Below are 25,303 nucleotides of genomic sequence, written 5' to 3'. Positions count from 1 at the left end.
TTATGCATATTAATATTTTAGGCTATAGCAGTGCACACTCTGAAGAGAAATTTCATTTAAATTCTTAAATTAATGCTTTCACCAAAAACTCTGCACACTGAGCTACTCACTCACTGTACAAATCATAATAAAAGCTCAGGGCCGTAGCTAGGGTAGTGCAGCCGGTGCCATCGCACAGGGCACCACAGGGCAGGGGGCGCTGTTTGGGCCTGTCAAATTTCTGTTTATTATTATTCTTGTTTGTAGCTTCCTCTTATTTCATCCCCAGCATCTTCTGGCCTCTCCTATCTCTTCCCTGGCCCTTCCCCTTGAAGCCATGGCCCTCTTTTGGGTGCAGTATGTCACTTTGAAAAATGATGGGGGCACCAATGCTCTTTCTGGCACAGGGCATCAAAATGTCTAGTTACGGCTCTGTAAAACTGATAATAAAATCAGAATGGCCGCATGACGAGACGTTCTCACATCAACCTACAGAGTAGACACAGAGCATTGGAAAATGTACTTGAAATGGAAAAACAGAGAACAGTTTTTTATATATATTCAGAGAGTGGCTTCAGCCCAAAGGGACACACCACAAGAACATAAGTATAGCATTCAAAAGGAGCCCATAATATAATTTCTTGTTCCATTTCATATTGGATAAAGAATTTGTAAGTAAAATACTTGCCATCAGTTATTCTTTAACCACTTAACTGGATAATATTATTTCCAAAAACAGCTCAGACATTGATTGAATTAGATCAAGAACATTTATCTATAACTTATCCAACATGAGTTTATTAAAAAAATTCTAATAATTTTATTTTCGAAACACCTAACATCAATATAGAGTTTAATGATTATTGATTTCAGGAAATGTGGTACTCCTACACAGGCCTCCGTGTGTCTAGGTGGTTTGACCATTGAGGTAGTGTCTTCTTTTAAATTGTCGGGGTTTTATATCTGGAATACTTTGTCATGGTCTTTAAATATAGCCTTTTTGGCTAAGAAGGCACATCAACTTTTGTTTTTTTATGCGTCGCTTGAGATCTGCGTGTGTGAGTAGGGGGACCCTTCTAAATTTTTATCATAGCATCGTGGAAAGTGTGCTGACTTATGGTATTGTTGCTTGGTACGGAAATTGTACCGTGGCTGAACGTAGGGCGTTGGATAGGGTGGTTGGAACGGCTAGTAAAATTATTGGAGTTGTGCTACTGCGCACGCAGGAGATATATGAAAAAAGGCTCCAAAAGAACACTAGATCTATTTTAGCAGATTCCAGCCATCCAAACCATGCTCTTTTTGAGAAATTGCCATCTAATAGGCGTTTTAGAGCTGTGCGCACTCTCACAAAGCGTTTGCACAATAGCTTTTTTCCTACTGCAGTGCATATGTTAAACGGGTAACTCAAATCATTGATAAATGGTGTTTACATAGTAGTGTAATTTGCTGCCTGTTTTATTATGTGGTATAATGCTGTGTTTGTTTTCTCGTTGACATCACTTGTGCTGTCAATGACAATAAAGTATTATTATTATTATTATTATTATATCAATCAGTGATATATGTCGGTACATTGCTGATTGGGTCACCAGGACATCGCAGCTTTGCATTTTCCCAGCAGCTGCTCCTCTGAGAAGTCACAAGTATACACAGGGGCAGAGCCCTCCTCTAATTTACATTTCCCCTCTCTGCAACCACCGAGCGGGTGGTGGCGCCGGGATGGGCAATCACTGCGCCCAGCAGTGATAAGCAGATACTGGAGTAGGACCCATGGGTGTAGAGGGGCCGGGAGGTCCCTCTGAGACTGGCGGATGCAGGAAGATTATCTTCCAGCAGCCGCTAACAGGGCATTCTTACTGGCTGCATTAGATGCGACCATATCAGGGAAGTCCAGCATGGCGTAGTCGCATCTGATATGACCACTCCAGGCAAATGGTTGAAAGAAATAACTTTCAGACAATTCAATCGAAGTCAGTATAAATGCCCACGTGACTCCCCAGTTTTAGACTTGGCCATAGTTAAGGACTGATTAAAAAATAATATGAAGTAGTGAATAGGTTTTTTTAATATATATCTTATTACCTTGAAATCACTTGGAACCTGAAGCTTTGGAGATGGGATTCCAAGACAATAATCTATTAAGACCATAGACATTATAGTAAGGAAGACAGCAAAGTCACTAATGATTGAGCGAACCTAAACATGTAACAAAACAAAGAAAAAAAATTATATCAACTTAACTACAGGCAATCTTTATATAAATGTAACACATTACAATCTTGTAGAGAGGAGTGGAATTTTTCAAAATGTTCCCAAAAATATTTGTATTTTGATGTAAATTCTGAAAGTTTTCTAGTAAAATCAGTTTTGGTCCAACCCCAATAACACCGCACAGCAGGATGACTTGACCGGCATACTCCTGGTTTATCCCCACACAATAGCATTTTAAGAAATGCAAACTTACAAACTCAATGCAAAATGTAATTCATTAGAATGGGGAACAGAATGCAGCAAAGATTCTATCGCCACAACTTTGTATCACTGCGACCCAGCCTGTTCCACAGCAAAACTCCATTCGCACAAGTTTGTCACACAGTGGCTGATTGTGAGTTGCATGCTGCTGCCACCACTTTGCGTCTTTTACCGTAGTCACTCCTGTGACTTTATGTTAATGCTAGTATAAGCCCTTCCCTGTTGTACAAGTGTGCGTCAGAATGTACAAGGACTGGGACACCCACTTTCTGCATCTTTAGATGCTGCAATCCCACTTGGCACGTCTGTAGATGCATCCATCAGTCTCACCATGGAAACTTTCACCAGCCCCATGCTAGATGCATGTTCACTGTCAGAGTATAGCCTTCAATGCAAGCAATTAAGCCTGAGATCGCAATCAGGTTTGTAACTTGCCCATAAGACAGTGCATCTCCATGCCTTTGAACATCCACCTCCCAGTCTGGGCCATCAAGTGCTTACAAAGGCCTGTGTATTCGGGCTGTCGCCAAATCTGGGAGGTGTGGTCACTCCCCCTGCGAAACAGTTTGATAAAATACTATATGCTGCACAATGTCTCCCTCAACAGCTGCCCAAGCCCCTACAACAAGCCCAGGTCTGCATAATCAGTACCCGCCCCTCTCGGAGTTCCTGCTTCCTGTCACCACTCAGAAATTTCCCAAACTTTTCTGAAATGATGGGTCTCAATCACTATTACATGTCTGTACGTACACGCTGTGGGATACATGCTCTATGCTACTTTTTAGCAGTTTAGAGGCATGCGCAGTTGAAAAACATTGACCATTTGCGCAAATTTCAACAATGCGTGAGACTCAGATTTGGACCAATAATTGCTAATCTCTACCCATCTTCTTGAAGTTAAAGAAGCGTCTGACAGACTGACACCACACACCCACGGGAAATTAAGATTCAAGTGGATAGAGATTTGTACAATGGTCCCATTCACTAGATTTAGTCAGACAAGATTTAATATTAGGAAACAAATTGAAGTTTCATTCACTGGTAAACCAATGGAGTATGCAATTGAAAAACCTGTAACTTTGATTGCATGCAAGATGTTGCCTTCAATCAGGATGAGGAAAGCATAAGTGTGCTTGTGGGTTGACAGCTATTTAAAAAATGATATCATACATTACAATCTAAGGATGTTGTTGGTAAGAGCAGGAAAACCATAAATCTTTTTAAAATAATTGTAAAGCGACATCCAGCCCGTGAGTAGTTGGATAATAAATAACAAGTTTATTTAACGTTTTGATCGACTCTTTTAATTCACTAATATTTAAATGTTAAGAAAAGGAAACAATTGTGACCGGTCAGTACTAATAATAGAAATGTAGGATGATAGAAGGCAGAGAGAGCCCCAGTTCAGAAGCCCAAGTGAAAATACCATAGGTCTCAAATAATCTGTCAATCAAGTCAGTAATTATAATACTTGTGAGAGAATTCTTCAAAGGGTACTTGTATATAAAGAGCAGCTGAACGGCAAGTCACTTTACACACTGAAGCTCAGCTAAGGAAGTCTTTTGAGAAATAGGAGATAAAAGTAGTCATCTAATACAACCAAGGTTTTTGAAGATATATATATTTGATAATGTTATACCTACAGTAAATTATATAGATACTAGTAGTTTTGAACCCATCCTATGACAGGTTCTGGTCTATCCCCTTCAGCTCCCGCCTCCAAACTCCAACCCTCCCCTTCAGCCCCGCCTCTACTCTCTGTACCGCCTCCTTCCCCGCTCCGCCTTCTGTCCCATCTCTGACGCCGCTCCGACTTTGACATCTGTCCAGCCTCCATCCCCGTTCCACCTTCTCTCCCATCTCTGACTTCACTCCGACTTTGACCTCTGTCTGTCACGTCTGAGACTGGATTGTGGGACGTGGTGGGCCTAGGTTGCGGGAGGAAGCGGAGACGAGGGGCCTGGATATATGTTCTCCTCATCCACAGGTCTTGAGTGTTGGCGAGACCTGGGTAAAGGTGCGGAATCTAACCCACGGGATGGTGTTCGCCAGTGACCCCTACAAGCGGGATTTGGGCTTCACTGCACCCCGTGAGCAGGTCGCGGTCCTTTGGCCAGGTACCCAAGCCCCGTGGGAATAGAGACACAACACCCGTGGCCCCAAGAGAATATGCCTGGGTAGGCGCTAACACTAACCTAACAGTGCGGTGTAATAACCCCTTGACACGTAGATCACTAGTAAAGAAGATATTCAAGTGGAGATGGACTCACAGTTACACGAGGAATCACCAGAGATGAAAGGTACACAGGTAGAGATGGTATACACTGCTGCACGGATATTCACCAGAGACGGGAGGCACACAGGTAGAGATTTTATACACTGCTGCTGTAACGATGGATAGAAACTTGGACCGGGAACTCAACTATAGCACACTAGGAGACAACTGTTGTTCAGGCAACTTCCTGTAACCTGTGGGGCAGTTATATACCCAGGGGACCCTTTGATAGATGCACAGCGTCAGCTGATCACTCACCTATCCTGGGATGGAGATACTGTCAAATGGGCTGACTGTCATGGTGGCGCCCATGTCTGGAGTTGCGATGCCAGACACCAGCCTACCCAGAAGCCACTGCATGCGGGGGGAATACTCAGCTTCTCCCCCACTGCCGCGCCAGCTGCCCGACCGCCCGGGATGTCAGGGGAAGCCTGCGGGACGGTAAGCGAGAGCCGATCCCCGACTGAGCCCTGACACTGTACCACCTCCATCCCCACACCACCTACTCCTCCATCGCTGTCCTTTCTCTTAGGCCCGTTATACTTACCCTCTGGCGGCCTCCTCGTCTTGACATGACAGACTTATTCAATTATTGTATAGATTAGAAGCAACCAGGCAGTTCTATGAGCATGTAAAAGCAGACAATTGTAGGCCAAGTTCATTCATATCGGTCACAAAAATCCAAGATGACTTGTAATAACTACAATAATTTATCATTACATTCATTATTAAAGTGCATTATTATAATACACAAGTTTTCCTAATGGACACTAAAGTGGTTTTTGTAGGCGCATTAATTAATGAGCGTCCAATGTAGCAATTCAATTCTTTTGGGCGCCCATTAATTATCGAGCTTGTCACATCCAATTATACCGGGATGGAAAATGGCTAAACCCATCTCAAAAAATGTTGCTGCCCAAATCACAAACTTATTGCACATTTCTGCCCGCCACATCTGAATGGTGCGAGCAGAAATGCCGGTGCCGGAGGCTATCACGCCCCGGATGGACCAACAATTGAATTGCTCTGTCTGGCGAACATTTGTCAGACCTGACGTCGAAAACAATTAACTCGCCCCCTAAAGGGTAGATAACAGAACTCACTGATTATAAGTAATATTAACAGAAATTTTGTTTATATAGATATTAACTACAGGAGTTTTTATATATACAGTATTAACATGACTAGTGTATTATAATAAAATAACATACAGGAACAGGATCTCTTAGGCAAAAACTTTGAAAACCAGAGAGAGAGAAAAAATAAGTCAAGTATTCCAGACAAAAGATTCCATACTTGCAATAGAAAAAAATAAACATAAAAAATAAATAACAAACAAATGGCAACACTAGGTAATATAACCAAGAAATATATCATAATTGCATATGTTGAAAACAGCATAAATATTATTGTTAATTAAGGCTGGTTTAAGTGTTTATTTTGCTTTTGAGACAACCTGAATCGTTACCTTGGTGGGAAAATAGCGGCTGGTCTTGAATTGTTTCAGAGTTGATGACAATGTAACAGTTGAAAAGAACAAGATGATTGACCAGAATAGCACATCAGGTACATAGGGGCCTTCATGTCCACACGCGCTGCCCACAAAAATGCCTTTATATTCCTTGCATGCCTATTGAGACAAAGGACACCGGTAAACATAGCTAGTAATACAGTGGGTTTTTACAGTTTAGCCAAATGTAACAACTGACATTAACAGATATGGAAACTCAACAAGATATATTCTTACAATAAATATGGACTGGTCTCCATTGTAAATTAGTATGACTGGAATCTCTGGAGTGGCAGTATTACCAGCCCGGGGGTCTCTAAGATTATCATTATCACCAGCCCTGTCCTTGGTGCAAGAGATCCATTTGGTACCAGACATATCTCTGTATGTACGCAATTAATCATGACCAGCGATTCCAACTACATGCCCTCAACTAGCCCCCACTGCACGTAATCTACGTGAGCAAGTCTCATTGTCACACACTTACACCCATTCAGCCGCAAGTGGATCTGTAACTGAGCTGTGGATGACTCGAAATTGCAGGTGGACGCGTACATGCGATCACGGAACACCCGCATTGGAAAATTCCATCCACAAGGTCTTTCTACAAAATGGACGCTTGTGTGATTCTGGGTTTTTACCATCCACACAAGTTGTTTGCATATCGAATTACCAATAATGGATTTATTTATGTGTACAGTATATATATATATATATATATATATATATATATATATATATATATCCCTTCCTCACTGTTATAGTAAGACAATAGCCTCCCTCACCTGTGTACTAACACATTCTATTCCCTCACCTCTGTAGTAACACATTTCCCTCCCTTGTCCATGTTGTAACACATTCGACATTACCCTCCCTTACCTGTGTTGAAATGCAATCCCTCCCTCACATCCGTAGTACTAGTAACACATATCTTGTTCACCTCCCATTGCACAGGGTGAGGAAACATTTCAACCCCTTTCACCCCATTAGAAGTTGAATTTTTAAAAATCCCTGCTTAGTGGGTGCCTACGTCATGGAAGGCATATACTCCACGAGTTTCTAAATCAAAGGGTTTGTCATGTGGGCATTGATGAGTCAGTGAGTCAATCAGTCGGTCAGGACATTTGATTATATATAGCATCTTCATGTGCAAATGTATAGAGAAAACCAACTAAATATTATTAGAATACATTATTCCTATGCTTTCAAGTATACATAACACTCTATGGCCTGGCTTTTCTAGATACAGTAGGTGAAAAGGGGAAAAGTAAATGACAGACTGTGTGAACAAACAAAATCCAAATCATGGAACAAAGCCTAGCAATACAATTCCTTATAGATCTGTACATGCACTAAACAAGCAGGTTTATTTATAACTAGCTAAAGTACCCGGCGTTGTCCGGGTTTAAATCCTCTAGTTATTAAGTTTTATTATGTGATGTCATCCAAATCCATCCAGTGGAAGGCCCAGAACAGGCTCCCTGGGTCAAAGGTCTGCCCAGCACACTCTGCCGTGAGGTCCGACTGGGACCCCAACCACTCCATTAGGCATCCCAGATGAATTGCCATCCCTCTGTGAAGTTTTCATCCAAATCCATCCAGTGAGACCAAGAACAAGCTCCCTGGGTCAAAGTTCTGCCCGGCGCACTCATCCGTGAGCTCCGACCAAGACCCCAATCACTCCAGGCCAATTGCCACCCCTCTGTGAAGTTTTCATCTAAATCCATCCATTGGAAGGCCCAGAATAGGCTCCCTGGGTCAAAGTTCTGCTCAGCGTCCCCAGGTCAAAGTTCTGTCCAACGTACACCAACAGGAGGTCTGACTGGAAGCTTAGCCCCCTAGTATGTCTTCTGGGATCCAATGTTACCACTCTGTGAAGTTTTTGTCCAAATCCATCCAGTGACAGGCTCCCCAGGTCAAAGTTCTGCCCAGCATACACCAATGGGAGGTCCAACCGGGAACTCAACCCCCCTAAAACCTGGCCAGGATCCAACTGGACCACATCACATTGGTTTCATCCCAATCGGTGCAGGTGTGCCTGAATGCGTAACCAGACAGACAGACAAACAAATAGACAAACAATCAGACCAATGAATTTTATATATAAGATGAGCAGGGGTACTGAGGCCGGTAATAATTTCAATATGTGGTTCTGACATGATTTGTGCGAGTCCTCTGTTTGCCGCACTCAGAACATCAGTAAATATTAACATGTATGTGCTACAAGTAACTACGCAAAACTGCCTAACATTGTTCCAAAGCTAAGGGGCCTATTTTTCAAAAGATTTTATGTGGCCAATTTATCAAAAAGAAATTGCAGTACATGGGCAGCTAAGTGATGCGCAACTCCCTGGAGATACTGGCTGGCAGCAGTAAGAAGCCCCTTATAGCATTGCCAGCCAGTGGTCTCTCTTATGCGCACTGTACTGGAAGATTAGCCTCCGGGTTCAAGTGTAGAAAAAAAAGAAAACAATAAAAATACAGACCAATAAATTAATGTTAAAAAAAATAGAAAAAAAAAATTGTTCTAAACATTAAGCCATTTTTTTATAACAATAAAGCATTTATTTTTCTTTTGTTGGTCACTGTTATTGCCATCTTGAGATGGCAGTAGTGATCAGAGGACAGTGGTGTCCTTGTTAAATATGTGAGACCTGCATTCCCATGCAAAGCCCTGGGAACATATAGCAGGACATGGTTAACGTTGGTGATACTCAGCAATAGCAGACGGTAGCCTTTTATAACTACTGTCTGTAGCGAAGATCCCTAAATTCGGCAAAAGCTCTGTTTTCTCTTTTCAGTGGGCTTCTTTCTACTACAGACGCCTCCAACTTCTTTTGCTTATATTAGCTGCATACAACGACCGTACTTATATGTCTGAATGAGGCCCTATTTTTACAGTTAGGTGACAAAGTGACAAGGAATCATCTGCATCAGAACTATTAAACTGTTCCATCGGAAACATTGAATATCTATCAACATTACATAATTCCTAGCTTGATCCCTTTAAGAAAAAACAAACGTAAGAGTCTGTGGGATCTGTCAGGCAGCAATGCCTTTTACAGACATATCTGGCATATGAATGGAAACTTTACCGGCTGGCCGTGAAAAACACCACTGTACTAGGGAGCGCTAATTATGGTATTAAGAACAATTGCATTTTTAATGAAAAGTCCTCAAGCAGATTAATTAAAATCAACATTTTAACACCTCTTTCAATGTTGAGGAAACTACAAAGGAGAGCTACACCTTGAGGAGCTTATAGAAACAACAGACATCACACGGTTTATTTCCTAATGAAACTTCAGCATGGAAACTGATATTGTGCATCCCAATATGCGAACCTGACACAGAAGACACCACTCATATTGCTAAAATTACAGCTTTAACTACAGTGTGATGGTTTGCTGATTGCATCCTGCCACTAAAAGGGAAGCAAAGCTTATGCTAAGCTTTAGAATAAAAAATATGCATTTCAGTAGATATCCTGAACAGCTGGAGAAAAATATATTTTAGTGGAAATAGGAGCTTTTAGATAAATTTTAGGATAGCCTAAAAGAGCCATCTGTCACACATCAGTTGGAATCCTCTTTGTTCTATGATGTTTTTAACTTGATTTCTGCAAAAACATAATTAACAGAAATGGTTTTTGCTTTATGTGAAGCAGGGCAGCAGAAAAATGTATCCCAGAAAATACTTATGTACAATGTTGAATATCGCTACTTTAAATCGTGGTATTATATGACAGAAGGAAGCACATGGACCTGTGTGATGGATAGAGGAGTACCGGGGGTCAACCATGAGTCACTGGTAATTCTATGCCCATCACCAATGTAAAATACTCCTGAGAGGGGTACTGTACATCTGGCTATAAGGGCCACCAAGATATTGGTCAGACCCTGATACTGGTGAGACAGGGGGACATGGTTATGCCCAGTCTGATGTCCTTGGCAGGGAGAAAGAGGAAGGGAGAATTTCAATAGGGAAGGTACATGAGCCCCCCTTCTTCATCTCCACTATCTGACTATTGTTCAAACTGCTTACTGGCTATTACTCCCAAAGACATGATGTCCACTGCATGGGGCTGTACCTAGTGGAACAGCAGCAGGAGGAAAAGAAACATCCCAGATAAAGTCTAGTAAAATAAGCCCCATCGGTGCCAATTTTGCCACAATTAATTTGTACCTGAACCCAGGGGTCCTTAGCATTGATATTGGCAAGTGGGAGGAAGAGGGGTGTTCAGTCCTTTGAGGAATATATATATATATATATATATATATATATATATATATATATATATATTAGAGGTTAACAGGTTACAGCCAAGACACGGAAGACATCTCAGTAAACAAGGAGGTATGTATTTAGACACATTCCTAGTTAAAAGGTAAATATAAATTCTGCATGAGCAATATCATATTGTAAATATCCTTTGTTTCTGACTTAATTAGTTATAGGTAGGAGGAGGACTGATAATGGTGGAGGTGACAGTAAGGAGGGGGTGTTCTCAGGGGGGTGTGCCTGATGGATAAACTCTAAGGTATAACTGGGATCATACAAATGGTGTTTGGGAAAAATGACTACCAAAGTAATAATTACTCAAAAGAAAGACTTTTTTAGTCTGCCAGTCATGTACTTCATGCACTAAACATACCAGATAGATACCATTAATAATATATTGATGTAAGGGGGAAGGGGGTTGGGATGCTTCCATTCAGCTGCAGCACAAACTGTATGCCTAATTAATTTGCTCTATGAAAGTGATGCTGTATGTATTCTAAAGGGAGAAGGAAGAATTTGGATTCTAAAGAAAATGGCAATTATTAGGATAGCACATATTAAGTTCTTAATAGTAAGCCTTAAACTCTTGGACAACCCCACCAATATATAAAACATCCCTGTTGATGAGCGGTCCCACCAGCCTCGGGCCCTGATGCAGAGCCGGACGCTCTGACAGAGCGCTCGCTCTGAATCAGGCCCTCTGTACCATGAGTCTGAGTAAGCACAGAGTACCACCTGAATAGCAATGTATAAACTTCCCCATTAACTCTCACACAGACCAAACTGGCAGAGGCATTATCATTCTTCTCTGGAGTTATACAATTTGGATTTGACTTCACCCCATAACTGTCTTCATTTAGGTTCCAAACCCTGCAACACAGTACATGGAAATCTACCATACATAGTAACACGCAGTGCTCCATTCTCAGAGCAGATGGTGAAATAAGCTCCTTATCTTTGTATTAGACATTTGGGGGCAACTGTGGAATTCATTTAGTTTCAGTTGTGGAAACTTGAGCAGATAACCAAGCAGTGTAATAATGTATATATTCACACTAACATACATACAGTACATGCATATGCAGGGCTTTAATGCTAAAGAATACCTTTAAAAAATATACGTGCAATGCGGCATAAAACTGTACACAAATACATAATAGTAATACTACTACTACTAAAAATAATAATCAGCATAATAACAATAATAATAGAAAACTGAATATGAAAAAGTGAATAATGTTTTTTGTAACAATAACTCTATAAAACACTGCCACTTACATCTACAGTCAGGTTACTCCAGGTTATCTCCGATACAGTTATATTAGATTTCTCCCAATACTTCAAGGTTTCATTACCAGGGTTAATGGGCTCTGTGCAACTGCACCTAGAAAAGACACAAGAGCAAGACAAGATCTTTGGAAGATAATTTCACTTAAGAAACAATAATGAATTTACTGACTTTTTAACATCTCTGAAATTGTTTTGCTAACTAAAATATTGCTGTGTTTAACCTTGCCTTTTCAGTACGTACCTGGTGATCACTGTGCCGAAGAAATAGTCTCTTGAAAGTAAATGGATGATATTTAATTGCATTTGCTAAAGTGTGACTTGGAAAACTTAGATATATTATCTTTACGTTTGAATGGAAAAAATCAACAAAAGTATCCATTGTGCCAAAATGATGGCAAACGCAAATGTCATTTGTCTGAGTTTCTTTCCCCAGTCATTTTGTCACATGCTCCAGGTAACAGTAATATGATTTGCAAATATTATTATTTATTTTGTTCCGCCTGTCTTATGGTTGAAGAACAACATTTAAGGGCCTAAAATATCAGTTATCGCAGGGTTGTGGCAAAGTTTAAGTAACAGCTACAAATTAGCAGATATACTGTACATGTACCTTTAGAGTTCACTATAAACCCTCTCCAAAGTTCTCTATAAGGACGCAATGGGAGGTAGTCAGCATCCCGGCAGACGGGATGAGGATCAAAATAGCAGTGCGGGAATCCCGGTACTGGAATCCTGAAGGTAAGTATCAGGTGTTAGGGGGAGGGTTAGGGCGAGGGTTAGGCACTAGGGGGAATGTTAGGGTTAGGCACTACCAGGGGAGGGTTAGGTTTAGGGTGCAGGGAGGGAGAGGTTAGGTTTAGGTACTATAGGGGGAGGTTAGGTTCAGGCACTGGGGAGGGAGGGTTAGAGGTAGGAGTAAGGGTTAGCGTTAGGGTACTTACCTAATGGCGTCGCGATTCTGACTGTCAGGATGCCGCTGTCATTTTCCCGACTGCCGGCATCCCGACCACCGGGATCCCATACCCGACGCAATATGGGGCTATTAAACAAGCTTTCAGATGCTTAGCTCCATTGACTATCAGCTGATGAAATCTTGAGATGGCATTAGCGGCTTTTGTCTATACTATAGGGAAGGCCCGGCAGGGGAGGGATCTTTCCTATGGTTAAAGTATCTCTGCGCGTGTGTGGCCTGTAAGAATAGAAGTATGATGTTCGCTATCACTGTCACTTTTGCTGTCACTATAGTTCGCACTCTGCTGGGGCAACATTTTATCTGATTTGATGTTGCGGCAAAAGTTAATAGATAATTGCCCTGAAATAGCAAATAGCCGCAATAAGAAATGTTATTAAAAAAAGGGAAAAATTTAACATAAATTAATATGCTCCTCAACCCCATCACTGTTTGTGCAGCATGGTTATTAAGAGAGCTCAAACATTGCTGCAACAAATTACAATGATTGCCAGTAGGGTAGGTAAGGCAATGGGAGAGCCCAGAATGCAATATTAATAAATGTTATTATTACATGTGGGCAGGTGCCCCATACTAAAAATTTGGGAGATGGTTAGGCATTGCTGGTCCACCTTCCTAAAGCTCCTCCTCTGCTTCCAGAGCAAGTTGGCCGATACACATTGAAGCCATGTTTAGAAGAATAGTTTGGCTATAGAGTTCCCCTCACCTCACCTCTGCAAATTATCTTTTCACCAAATAGGTGATATGCCCAAGTGTCTGGTTTAACATAGCTGAATGGTGACAAACAATGATTTTGCTCCCATTACAAGGGCATAGAATACAATGCCAAAAAGATTTTCACAATTCAAACTTTAATAAATCTATTTCTAATTAGATGCTAAAAAAGTTGTTTAGCTAGGGTGAATGACATACTGGTCTCTGATTTTTGGGAGTACTTACGCAAGTGCAAAAGATCAATAAATAGAATATGATGAAAATCACGTACAAAATTATGCTACAGACGTCTAAACATCAGCCTCTTTCTGGAATTCATAACTTGTAGGAAAAGTAGACTTTACTTACGAATACTGTGTTAGAAGTTCCAAATTATTATTCATGTTGATTGGATGTTTCTCACCTAGTTGAAACAGCTTCTCTAAGGCCTCGTAAATGAAAATGATGCAGATGAGAGACGCAAATGCTTCCTCGGTAAATCGAGTTATGTAACACACCAGGGAACTTGCATCAGTGGCAACCAGGACAATGCACATAAAGGCCGTCCATAGGCCTATGCTGGCCCTTAAGGAGAGGTACGACAGCCCATACTCCCTATATAAAAAGATTTGAGATGAGAGTTGTACTTTAATTGATAACCAATATCGTAACAGATATGTGGAGCTATCCCGGGTAGTTATATCTGAAAGTACTTGTTAAGGCAGTGGTTTCCAATCATAACTGTTATGGTGATATAGACACAGATGACGCATTGTTCATTTTAACATGACACATCAATGTTGTAAGTTTGTAATATACAAAAGTAAACTGATCTTTAAACAGGAGTCAATGCAAAACCCAAATGAATTACAGAAAGTTTGGTTTCATTACAATTAAAGTAGAAATGAAATGAGATATTTACAATGTGATTTTGCATAGTGATGAAGGCCTACGTTGCTGCATATTGCGTCATAATCCCTGTACTCCCATGTGTGATTTATGCCATTGTGCATTGGTGGCCTTGGTGACATGGCTCTCATTGTCCTTACCCACCAACTCTGACTTTTTAGACCTGGCCTCTGCATCTTTTTGAGGTTTACAAAGTCAGCCAGATGAGTTTCCTCTTATATATTTCCCTTGCAATACATGCTTGGATCAGGAGTGGCTTGCCAAGGGACAGAGTGGCAGAGGCCTTTTGGGACTGTCCAATAGTGGACTACCTGGGCTGGTCTTAGTGGTTCTGGTATTTGTTCTCTCCCTCAAGATCAGTCACCCTGATCCATTCTTCCTTGTCTCCTCCCTCTCAGCCCTCTAACCTGCACACTATGTGTCAGTACCTATCCCTTCCACTTGGTGCTCACAGAGACTCCACTGCTACATCACTTTTGATTATGTGGGGACTGGGGGGATTAATGTTATTGGAAACGGTATGTAATGACGACTGTCAGGATGCCTACTGTCAAAATACAAACAGCGGTATCCCAATGGTTGGTATCCCGACAGGGGTTGGGTAAGTGTACTTACCCTTCTCCCTTCTCACCCTAACCCTCCCTTCTTGTAGCCTAACCCTAACCCTTCCTGTTAATGCCTAAACCTTAGTCTCCCGCCTTCGTGCCTAAACATAACCCTCCCCCCTTAGTGCCTAACCCTAACCCCCCCCAGTGGTGACTGACCCTGACCCTTCCCCCTAGAAGTGCCTAACCCTAACTCTACCCACCCCGCACCCTAACCCTCCCCATTAGTGCCTAAACCTAACCCTTCCCCCTTAGTATAAATCACAAAAATATTAAGGGCAATTAATATTTTTGCCCAAAACTGAATATAAGCAGCCTCCTAAAACACCTTATTGAAGGAAACACTAACTTCACAGGCTAGTAAAGAAAATAAAATTATGTAGGTGAAAAGGAATGGCGCTAATTCCTCAGATGTATGAAGAATATATATGTATCCCAATCAAGGATGAAGCAGAGAACAAAACTTATTTAAAACATATAAATATTTAATAAAATCTAGATGACATAAATATTGGGGTAACCGGGAAAACAGCTTCTCACCCAAAATAAACTGTGACTGGAGGCAGTGTAGTGTCTATGTCACTTCTGTTGGTGATCTTAGGGAGATTTGGAGCTTTCTATCCTGCTCCCGGTTTTCCTTGTAATCGGAGGTGACGTTTGGGCATAGCGCCTGTGTCACTTCCAGTGGCCGGAATTATATGTCTGGACCGCAAAAGTCACTTCCAATCTAGGTCACTGTTAAAATTGATTTTTAATAAATTTGAATATTAATCGTGAGTACCCAATTAGATCACATTTGGGGGTATAAATATCACCACAATCTGAACAGCATGTTATCCACATCTGAAAAATAATTGATCACAATTCGAAACGTGTTATGGACTACATGCTACAAGGGAACCTTTGACTACCAGCAAGCCAGGACACTTTACATTCTCTGTGGTGGTGCCGAGCTTCATTGCCCGGGACCTCTTGGATTTTTATTTGTTTGCATCAAGCGCACCTTAGCCTTGTCTAATGGTGAGAAGATGTTTTCCGGTTACCCCAATATTTATGTCCTCATGATTTTATGGAATATATATATATGTTTTAAATACATTTTGTTCTCTGCTTTATCCTTGATTGGGATACATATACAGTATATTTTTCATCCATCTGAGGCATTAGCGCCATTCCTTTTCACCTACATAATTTTATTTCCTCCCCCCCACTTAGTGCCTAACCCTAACCCTCCCCCCTAGAAGTGCCTAACCCTAACCTCCCACCAAAAAACCTAACGCTAACCCCGCTATGCTACCTAAACCTAGGCTCCTCCCCCCGCGGCTAACGCTCCGGGCGTCCGGGACTTACAGCAGTCCTTCTGGATTCCGGCATTGGGGTTAAGATAGGCATCAGTATTTTGAGGCCTATCTTAAGTCCCTTTACGGGCTACCCCCGTCGGGATTTAGACTGGCGACATCGTGGCCGCCGGTCTCATAACTACACCCCAATGTTATGGAGAGATAGGTGTGAGATGGTTAATATTATGTGGGCAATCGTGGAGGGTGTTAATGTTATGTGAGGATTATTAATGTAATGGGGTTGGTGGGGGCTATAAGTATATTTTAGGGACTAGTAATGAAATTAAATGCTATTAATTTGGCAATGCCCCACACCATTCCACTCGGATGTACTAGCCCCCGGGCTAAAATGTGCCCGCCAGCCCTGAGCCAGATATTGTGGGGTATATTTACTAAAGTGCACATTTTTAGAAATGGAGATGTTGCCCATAGCAACCAATCAGATTCTACTTAATTATCTAGCACCTTCTAGACTCTGTTTGGTTACTATGGCAGCATCTCCACTTCTAAAAACCCGCAGTTTAGTAAATATACCCCTGTGTCCAGACATACTGATCTGCAGATATTCTGCCAACATGTGTTCTTGCATGTAAAAAAAAAGCTTACAGCCACTCAAGAAATAATTTGAGATGTTTTTATTTTACTGAAATGCAAATTACCCATCTCTTATCTTCCAGCCTGGCCAACCCTAACAGCAATGTCAGCATACACCAGAGATTACACATCTCTTCAGCTCACGCCTTTAACAGACTCACATGATCCCATCATGCTGCCCTTATATTCCTGTCTCACTAATATTGTGTGCTACACATAACAGCACAATAAAGTACTGTTTTGTTCTATGACACATAGCAAGGCAGGGAAATCTGGGAAGCACCCAAATAACAGACAGTGCAAATAACAGAGTAGGAATAGTAATTATCACCCTAGAAAATAACGGGCATTCCAACATATCCAGTTACCAGGGCTACTTTAACAATTGAAAATAATATATTTTATGTAGCAGGTTTATTATACCATAAGTAAAACATCTAATAAAATATTAAAGGAAATATGATTACATCAAAATAAGGAAAAAATTTTGGCGCTATGTTATCCTTGTATCAAAGACACTATGGGACCATTGCAAAATTGAACACAAGTTGACCATAATTGCTCCAGAATTGCGTGTATGGCACACACTGTGTATATTCGGCTGCATGGAGAGGTGTACGCATCTGCCCTTCATTTGACCTTCATTTGCAAATGGTCATGTTACTGAAATGGAGACAATTCTGCAGAGCCTGCGTACACTGGGCTCTGCAGTATGTGCAGTGCAAAAACAGATACGCTCTGCAAATAAGCAATTAATTTAACTTTGCATTGGTCGGTAACTCTATGGTAACTTTAATGGCAGCGAACTTCATAAGCATTTAAAAAATACTGAGATTCACTGCTTCTCTGCAAGAGGCTATCGGTAGCAGATATATAGATGTGTCCACATACCTCTATCCTCCGTGCGCTACAAGTCGTGTTCCACATAATGCGTGAGCGCCGTGTGATTCAGTAGCATCGAGTATTCACACAGTGATGTAAATAGAACGCACAATCAACTTCTTCTGATTAAAATGATATGCGACATGCCTATTTATGTGTGTGACTGGCTATATCTGCATGCAAAATGCTACGTTATAGTGTTAGTGGCTGTGACACTGTAATGTAGCATTTCGCATGCAGAAACACCCGCAGTCGCACACAGAATATAGGCATGCTGCATATCATTTGTCAGCAGAAGCTGCTTGTGTGTATTCGCATCGCTGTGCAAATAAGACGCATTTGAAAGGACCAAGTCACACAAAGAGACACTTGGCGCTACTGAGTCACACGGCTTTCACGCATTATGTGTAACGTTGTGGACACATTTATATCTGTATGGCAGGGTTCCTGGATATTGTATAACTGTACATTTATTTGTTAGTGCTAAGATTGTTTATTGTGCAATTTTGTTCTAGGCATAGAGGACCTCATTCAGAGCCGGTCGCACAGAGCGTGCGGTCGGTCTGAATGAGGGGAGGACGTCTTGAATTTTCAAGACGTCCTCCTTTGTGGTGGTAAGGTTGTGGGTTAACACCCACAGCCTTACGACCGCCTAAGGTGATGGTCGCGATGGTCAAGGGTAGGGTCTCCCTTGTCGTAAGCCCCGGAGAGCTTTCGGCTCTGTCTGAGCCGGAAGCTCTCCACTGACATCACTAGTGATGTCAGTGGGGCCGCCTCCAAACGGTAGGCGTTCCCATGGGAATGCCCCCGTTTGGCCTGCCGCCCCCCTGGCCCGCCTTCCAAACGGGGCGAGCTGTCAATCAACATCGACAGCTCGCCCCCTTTGGATCGAGACCCGCTACGACCGGTGCTGTCGGTCGTAGCGGGTCTCACGCATTCGCACGACGGCGCCGTCGTGCGCATGCTCTGTGGGGGGCCATCGACCTGGGCCGAGCGCATCGGCGCTAACGACCGGGTCTGATTGACCCCCAGAGTCTTTCTGTAACTAGGAAATTAGGTGCAGTACTATGTTGATTTATCATACGTCTCGAATATAACTAATAAAACATGCACTATAATTGAATGAGTAACAAATAAATAGCAAATCAATATCCAATTACATTTTGCAAATACAAGTTTGAGTATAAATGTTTCTGACTGCTGCACTACAGAAAACAAATTAAACTATGGACAAAATTTACTAAGCGGTGGGTTCTAAACCCCGGCGGTTTGGTGGTGGGTTCTATTCTGTTCTAAACCCCGGGGGTTTGGTGCCGGTTTGACGGCGGGTTCTATTCTGTTCTAAACCCCCCGGGGGTTTGGTGGCGGTTTTGCAGCGGTTTCTAAATGATAGCCCTGTTCCATTCTATTCTAAATTATGTTTTGATGGAGGTTTTGTGGCGGTTTTGGGCTTAGTAAATCTGCATATAGCAAAACCACCACCAAACCGTCGCTTAGTAAATTTTGCCCTAAGTATTTTACAAAAGGAAAGCTTTCTGGAAGGTAAAGTATATTGCCACTTACTTGCAAAATTTATATAATATCTTTTCAAACACCAGAACTGGTCCTGTGCTCCCCAAAATGGTTAGAGGTTGCCCACCGAACAGGGAAAATGCGATCCCTGTCATTGAGGCTCCAAACAGAGATTCTATTGCACTCTAGATAGAGTAAAAGGAGTCAGATATGGGTTCACTGATCCAATGCTAAACTGGTAACAATAACATTAGTGTATGCAATAACTGTATTGTGTGTAACACCTACTATACGACCTTCTGTTGCCTCTCCGAGAAGTCCACCAAATGTGATAACAGGAGACATACATGCACAGTAGAGGAATAGAAATGAGGCTAAACACTGCAAGCTAAAAGCATCTCTGAAGTCACTCCAGAAGAAGGGGGCTTTTCTCTTGATATCCAGGATCAGGCCCCCAAACAACCTACAATGAAGAAGGAATTGACATTGTGCTAAATTCATAGCTACCAGCTGTCTCTAATACAGAGACAGTCCCAGCTTTAGAGAAGTCTTTCAAAATGGATATACTGTATACATTTTAACAGTAACCAAGTATAAAAGCCAATATAGTACTGGACGTTTGTTGCAAGTCGGGGAGATGAATGAAATATTCTAAAGAGGAGAAATGGAGAAGTTGCTCATAGTAACCAATCAGCATCTAACTAGCATTTATCTAAAAAATGATAAAATGATAGCTAGAAACTCATTAGTTGGGTTGCTATCGGCAACTTCTCCACCTGCTTTCTTTAGAAGGTCTCATACATTCCCCCCTATGTCTGTATGCTGCCTATAAGCTGTATAATTTCAGAATGATTGAAGGAGTATTTAAATACAAGGTGATTTTAGTAGTGAAATAATGACACATCTATAATCATCACATATACTAGTCAAGTTGGATGTTGCAAATATATTTATCTGCCCAGCAGCCATGTCCCTCAGCGTCCTATTCAAATGCTGACACCTATGTAAGGCTGGTCACCAATTGGGTAAGGGAAACAGCAGTGACATTTGGGGTCTATATACTAAGCCTTAGATGGAGATAAAGTGAATGGAGATAGAGGACCTCATTCAGAGCCGGTCGCACAGAGCGTGCGGTCGGTCTGAATGAGGGGAGGACGTCTTGAATTTTCAAGACATCCTCCTTTGCGGTGGTAAGGCTGTGGGTTAACACCCACAGCCTTACGACCGTCTAAGGTGATGGTCGCGATGGTCAAGACCATCGCGACCATCGGGGCTTACGACGAGACCCTAGGGTAGGGTCTCCCTTGTCGTAAGCCCCGGAGAGCTTTCGGCTCTGTCTGAGCTGGAAGCTCTCCACTGACATCACTAGTGATGTCAGTGGGGCCTCCCCCAAACGGTAGGCGTTCCCATGGGAACGCCCCCGTTTGGGCTGCCACCCCCCCGGCCCGCCTTCCAAACGGGGCGAGCTGTCAATCAACATCGACAGCTCGCCCCCTTTGGATCGAGACCCGCTACGACCGGCGCTGTCGGTCGTAGCGGATCTCACGCATGCGCATGACGGCGCTGGTGCCTTCGTGCGCATGCTCTGTGGGGGGCCATCGACCCGGTCCCAGCAGATCGGCGCTAACGACCGGGTCTGAATGACCCCCAGAGTCCCAACCAATCAGCTCCTAACTGTCGTGTCACAGGCTGTGTTTGAAAAATGACAGTTAGGGGCTGATTGGATTGGACTTTATCTCCGTTCAGCTTAGTAAATAGACCTCCAAATCCTTTCACAATGCAGTGGAAATTTTCAATTGAACCTGCAGTCATGAGAAGGTGGGAGTCAATGAAGGACATAGGGTGTATAAGAGGCCTAATGTACTATTTCGTAAAAAGGAAGTACCTGTACTCTAGCAGACTGTGTATGTGGGAATATCACTAATGAAATGTGATGTCCAGGACTAGGACCAAAAGTTAACTCTACCATTCTTAAATTCTGTTTCCCATCCCACATTGTTTATATCTTAAAAGTCACTTTGACAAATGCAAGTTCAGACTTTGGACATTTTCTTTAGAAGTCACAACCTCTTGGTATACTGTAGGCTGTTAGAGTCTATTAGCTGTGAATATTTATGCTAGTATGTACAGTATGACAATATGACTTTCCATAGTCTGTCCTACTTATAAACCTCCTTGTGCTAGAGAATCATACACTCAATGTCACTGCACAAGATGCCACAAAGTTTAAACTGTTGGGGGTAAATTTACTAAGCTTCGAGTTTGGGTGAGGTTATGTGAGTTTGCAATCTCACATGAGTTTAGGCAGTCTTTTCATCTCGCAAATTTACTAAAGACAAACTCGATAGAGCTTGGAAGTAAGTTCTCTTTTTTCACTGTTAAAACTCATGTGAGATTGCAAACTCGAAAAAACTCACCATCGGCCAAATTAGGAAGTACTTAAAATGATTAAGAAGCAACTTGCAAATTTACTAAGAATTGAGTTTCCAATCTCGTGTGAGTTTGTAGCAAACTCACTGTGAAATAGAAGTTTTAAACACTCACCTCTTGAGCTGTGAGTTTGACAGAAACATACACAGATCAGTGTGATTTGTGTATGTTTCTGTCTGTATACCTAATATAAAGTGTTTATTTTTTTTTAAATGACATAGGGTCCTCCCCCCTAAAGCATAACCAGCCCCAGACTTGCCAGCCAGTCCTGTTCCTAAAATTATGGGGAACAAAATGAGTAGGGTTCCACCATAATTTTAGAACCAGCACCAGGCTGCAGGGCAAGTCCTGGTTTTAAATATAGGGGGAAAAATTGCATAGGGTACCCCCTATATTTAAATCCAGCACCGGACCAAACCGACCAGGGTATAATGCCACAGCCCTTTCACCGGGGCTCCATGGCCAAAGCATTACAACCCCAAGCTGGTCAGGCCAAGCCGGGATCTAAGGGGAGGTTGGCCCCCCCAAGTAGGGGTCCCCCTCTCCTGAAACCCCAGGCTTGGTCTGAAGCCCAAGGCTCTTCCCCGCACCCCTGGGCTGTGGGTACGGGGGTAATAAAGTGAAAAATAGATGTAAACTATTGTATTTTACAGTGGGACTACAGGTGCCAGCATGCCTGGCCTTTGGCACTTGTGGTACTACAAGTGCCAGCTGACGGGCGGCACCCATACCCCCACTGTAAAATAAATAGTTAAATAATGACAGGACACACACACACACTGTGACAAGTAGAAGTTTATTACATACACCTACTCACTCACACATACTTACCTGCTGCCAGGTGATCTGTCCACTTGTCCGAGTAAAATCCCATTTGGAGTACCTGCAATAAAGTTCCTATACTCACCTCCTCCATCGCGCTGGTCTCCGTAGCATCCAGGGGTGTCTTTCCAGAAAAAAAAATGAATACACGAGCCATTTACTAAGGTTAGCACTGTATGTGAGTGACCACATACAGCGCTAATCAGCTCCCAACTGACAGTGAGTCCGAAGCCGCCAGCCAATCAGCACCTGCTAATTGTAGAGTGGCCACTGATTGGCTGGCGGCTCCTGACTCACTGAACAACCCACGTGGTAACTGTCAGTTGCAGGAGCCAATCAGCGGCCGCTCCACAATTAGCGGGCGCTGATTGGCTGGCGGCTCCGGACTCACTGTCAGTCGGGAGCAGGTTAGCGCTGTATGTGGTCACACACATGCTGTGCTAACCTTAGTAAAAGGCTAGTGTATTCGGGGTTTTTTTTTTGGAAAGACACCCCTGGATGCTACGGAGACCAGTGCGATAGAGGAGGTGAGTATAGGAACTTTATTTGCAGGTACTCCAAATGGGATTTTACTCGGACAAGTGGACAGATCACCTGGCAGCAGGTAAGTATGTGTGAGTGGGTAGGTGTATGTAATAAACTTTTACTTGTCACAGTGTGTGTGTCCAGTCATTATTTAACTATTTATTTTACACTGGGGATATAGGTGCCGCCAGTCTGCTGGCACTTGTAGTTCCACAAGTGCCAAAGGGCAGGCATGCTGGCACCTGTAGTCCCACTGTAAAATACAATAGTTTACATCTATTTTTCACTTTATTACCTCTGTACCCACAGCCCAGGGGTGCGGGGAAGAGCCTTGGGCTTCAGACCAAGCCTGGGGTTTTAGGAGAGGGGGACCCCTTCTTGGGGGTGCCAACCTCCCCTTAGATCCCCGGCTTGGCCTGACCGGCTTGGGGTTGTAATGCTTTGGCCATGGAGCCCCGGTGAAAGGGTCTCCGGGCTGTGGCATTACATCCCGGTTTGTTTGGTCCGGTGCTGGTTTTAAATATAGGGGGTATCCTACGCAATTTTTGCCCCCAATATCTAAAACCAGGACTGGCCCTACAGCCTGGTGCTGGTTCTTAAATTACGGTGGAACCCTACTCATTTTGTTCCCCATAAATTTAGGAACCAGGACTGGCTGGCAAGTCCGGGGCTGGTTATGCTTTTTGGGGGGGACACTTTTTTTACAGGTTCAATACACAAGCAGCCTTCACATATTTCACTGATATGTGTAGGCTGCTTGCTCGGGTGAGTTTTGCAGAGACAAAACACTGCAATCTCGAGTAAGTAATCTCATCTAAACTCTCATCTAAACTCTCCTCTAAACTTGCAATTTGGGGGGAAAAAACTTGATCTGCTTCACCATCGAAAAACTCACTTTCAGCTAAACTCACTTCTTAGTAAATTTGCAAGTTTTAAAAGGAAAAGCTTACCCGATCAAAACTACAAAACTCGATTATTAGTAAATTTACCCCTAAGTCAGAGTCTTTTGCTGAAAATGAAAGTATGTCCATAGACAGGACAAACTACAGGGAATAGGTGGATTCCTCTAGAAACTACAGAAGAAGCTAAGCTCATGTGAGAGAAGAAGCTAAGCTCATGTGAGAGACTAAGGGCCTGATTCAGAGCCGGACGCTATTTGCACTCGCTAGTTCAGAAAAAGGGGCCGGCTATTTAAATTTAGCGCTCGCTCTTTGCGGTCTGTTGACGCCTCTATGCATGAGAGATCGAACGAAACATGCACTCGCTATTTTGTAAAGACGCCCCCTGGCCGCTCGCATCCTACGTCATCTCCGCTACTTATTAGATTAATCGAGTACATCGAAAGGCATCTGAACTGCTCGCAGTGCTTGTGGTTGGATCTTCCTACCGCAATCATGCGAACAGTTCAGGCTAAGAAACAACCAATTGACGTGGACGATGACGCTGCTTTGTTAATTATGCACACCCTTAAAACGCCCATTTTGACCTTTTGGCACGCCTGCGTTTGGATCTCCACTCCCCGTTTTCAAGCACCTTCCCCTGTTACCACCCACAAACGCCTCATCCTGTCACTCAAATTAGCAGGCACTCGCAATTTTGTGAACACACGTTTTCCAACCGCACTGACTGGTTGGCGCATGCGCATTACGACCCATACACATGCGCAGATATGCGAACATCGCTCGGAGCGAACGAGCAGTCGCTTACGAGCAGCTCTGAATCAGGCCCTAAGTTCATGTGTGAGAGGTCGAGGAAGCATGTGTCAGAGAAACTAAGCTCATGTGAGAGAATAAGCTAAGCTCGGATGAGAGACTAAACTCATGTGTGAGAGGAAGCATGTGTGAGAGAAACTAAGCTCATGTGTGAAAGGAAGCGAAGCTCGGATAAGGTCAGAAACTAGACTGATGGCCAGTAATAGAGGAAGCTAAGCTCATGTGAGAGAGAAAGCTAAGCTCAGGTAATAGCAGAAACGAAGCTCATGTGAGAGAAGAAGAAAAGTTCAGGTGAAAGCAGAAACAAAATTCATGTAAGAGAAGAAGCTAAGCTCAGATGAGAGCAGAAAGTAAGCTTATGTGAGAGCATGTAATAGCATACTATAACTTTGACTACCTATTTCACATCTAAAATTGATTCCATACGTCAGGACATCATATCCAACCAGTCCCCCAGCTCTCCACCTCCTCCTTTCCCGGATCACCCCTCCCCATCCAT

General features: G+C 42.7%; 1 protein-coding gene across 4 annotated transcripts in view; it reads right to left on the bottom strand.

Annotated features, from left to right (window-relative positions):
- Window positions 1-25,303, bottom strand: part of SLC4A10 (solute carrier family 4 member 10) — a 297,890-nt gene that overhangs the window by 24,036 nt on the left and 248,551 nt on the right. For all 4 annotated transcript variants that reach the window (XM_088474821.1, XM_088474819.1, XM_088474822.1 and 1 more), the window contains exons 12-17: window positions 19,604-19,778; window positions 19,367-19,500; window positions 13,843-14,088; window positions 11,799-11,904; window positions 6,198-6,359; window positions 2,065-2,178 (exon numbers count right to left, since the gene is read on the bottom strand). In XM_088474821.1, coding sequence (XP_088330947.1) covers window positions 2,065-2,178; window positions 6,198-6,359; window positions 11,799-11,904; window positions 13,843-14,088; window positions 19,367-19,500; window positions 19,604-19,778 — 937 coding nt within the window. The remainder of the gene's footprint in view (window positions 1-2,064; window positions 2,179-6,197; window positions 6,360-11,798; window positions 11,905-13,842; window positions 14,089-19,366; window positions 19,501-19,603; window positions 19,779-25,303) is intronic.

The sequence above is a fragment of the Taudactylus pleione genome, unplaced genomic scaffold (genome assembly GCF_031769625.1).
Source record: "Taudactylus pleione unplaced genomic scaffold, aTauple2 ptg000156l, whole genome shotgun sequence".
NCBI classification, from domain to species: Eukaryota; Metazoa; Chordata; class Amphibia; order Anura; family Myobatrachidae; genus Taudactylus; species Taudactylus pleione.
This window is presented reverse-complemented; position numbering and strand designations above follow the sequence as displayed.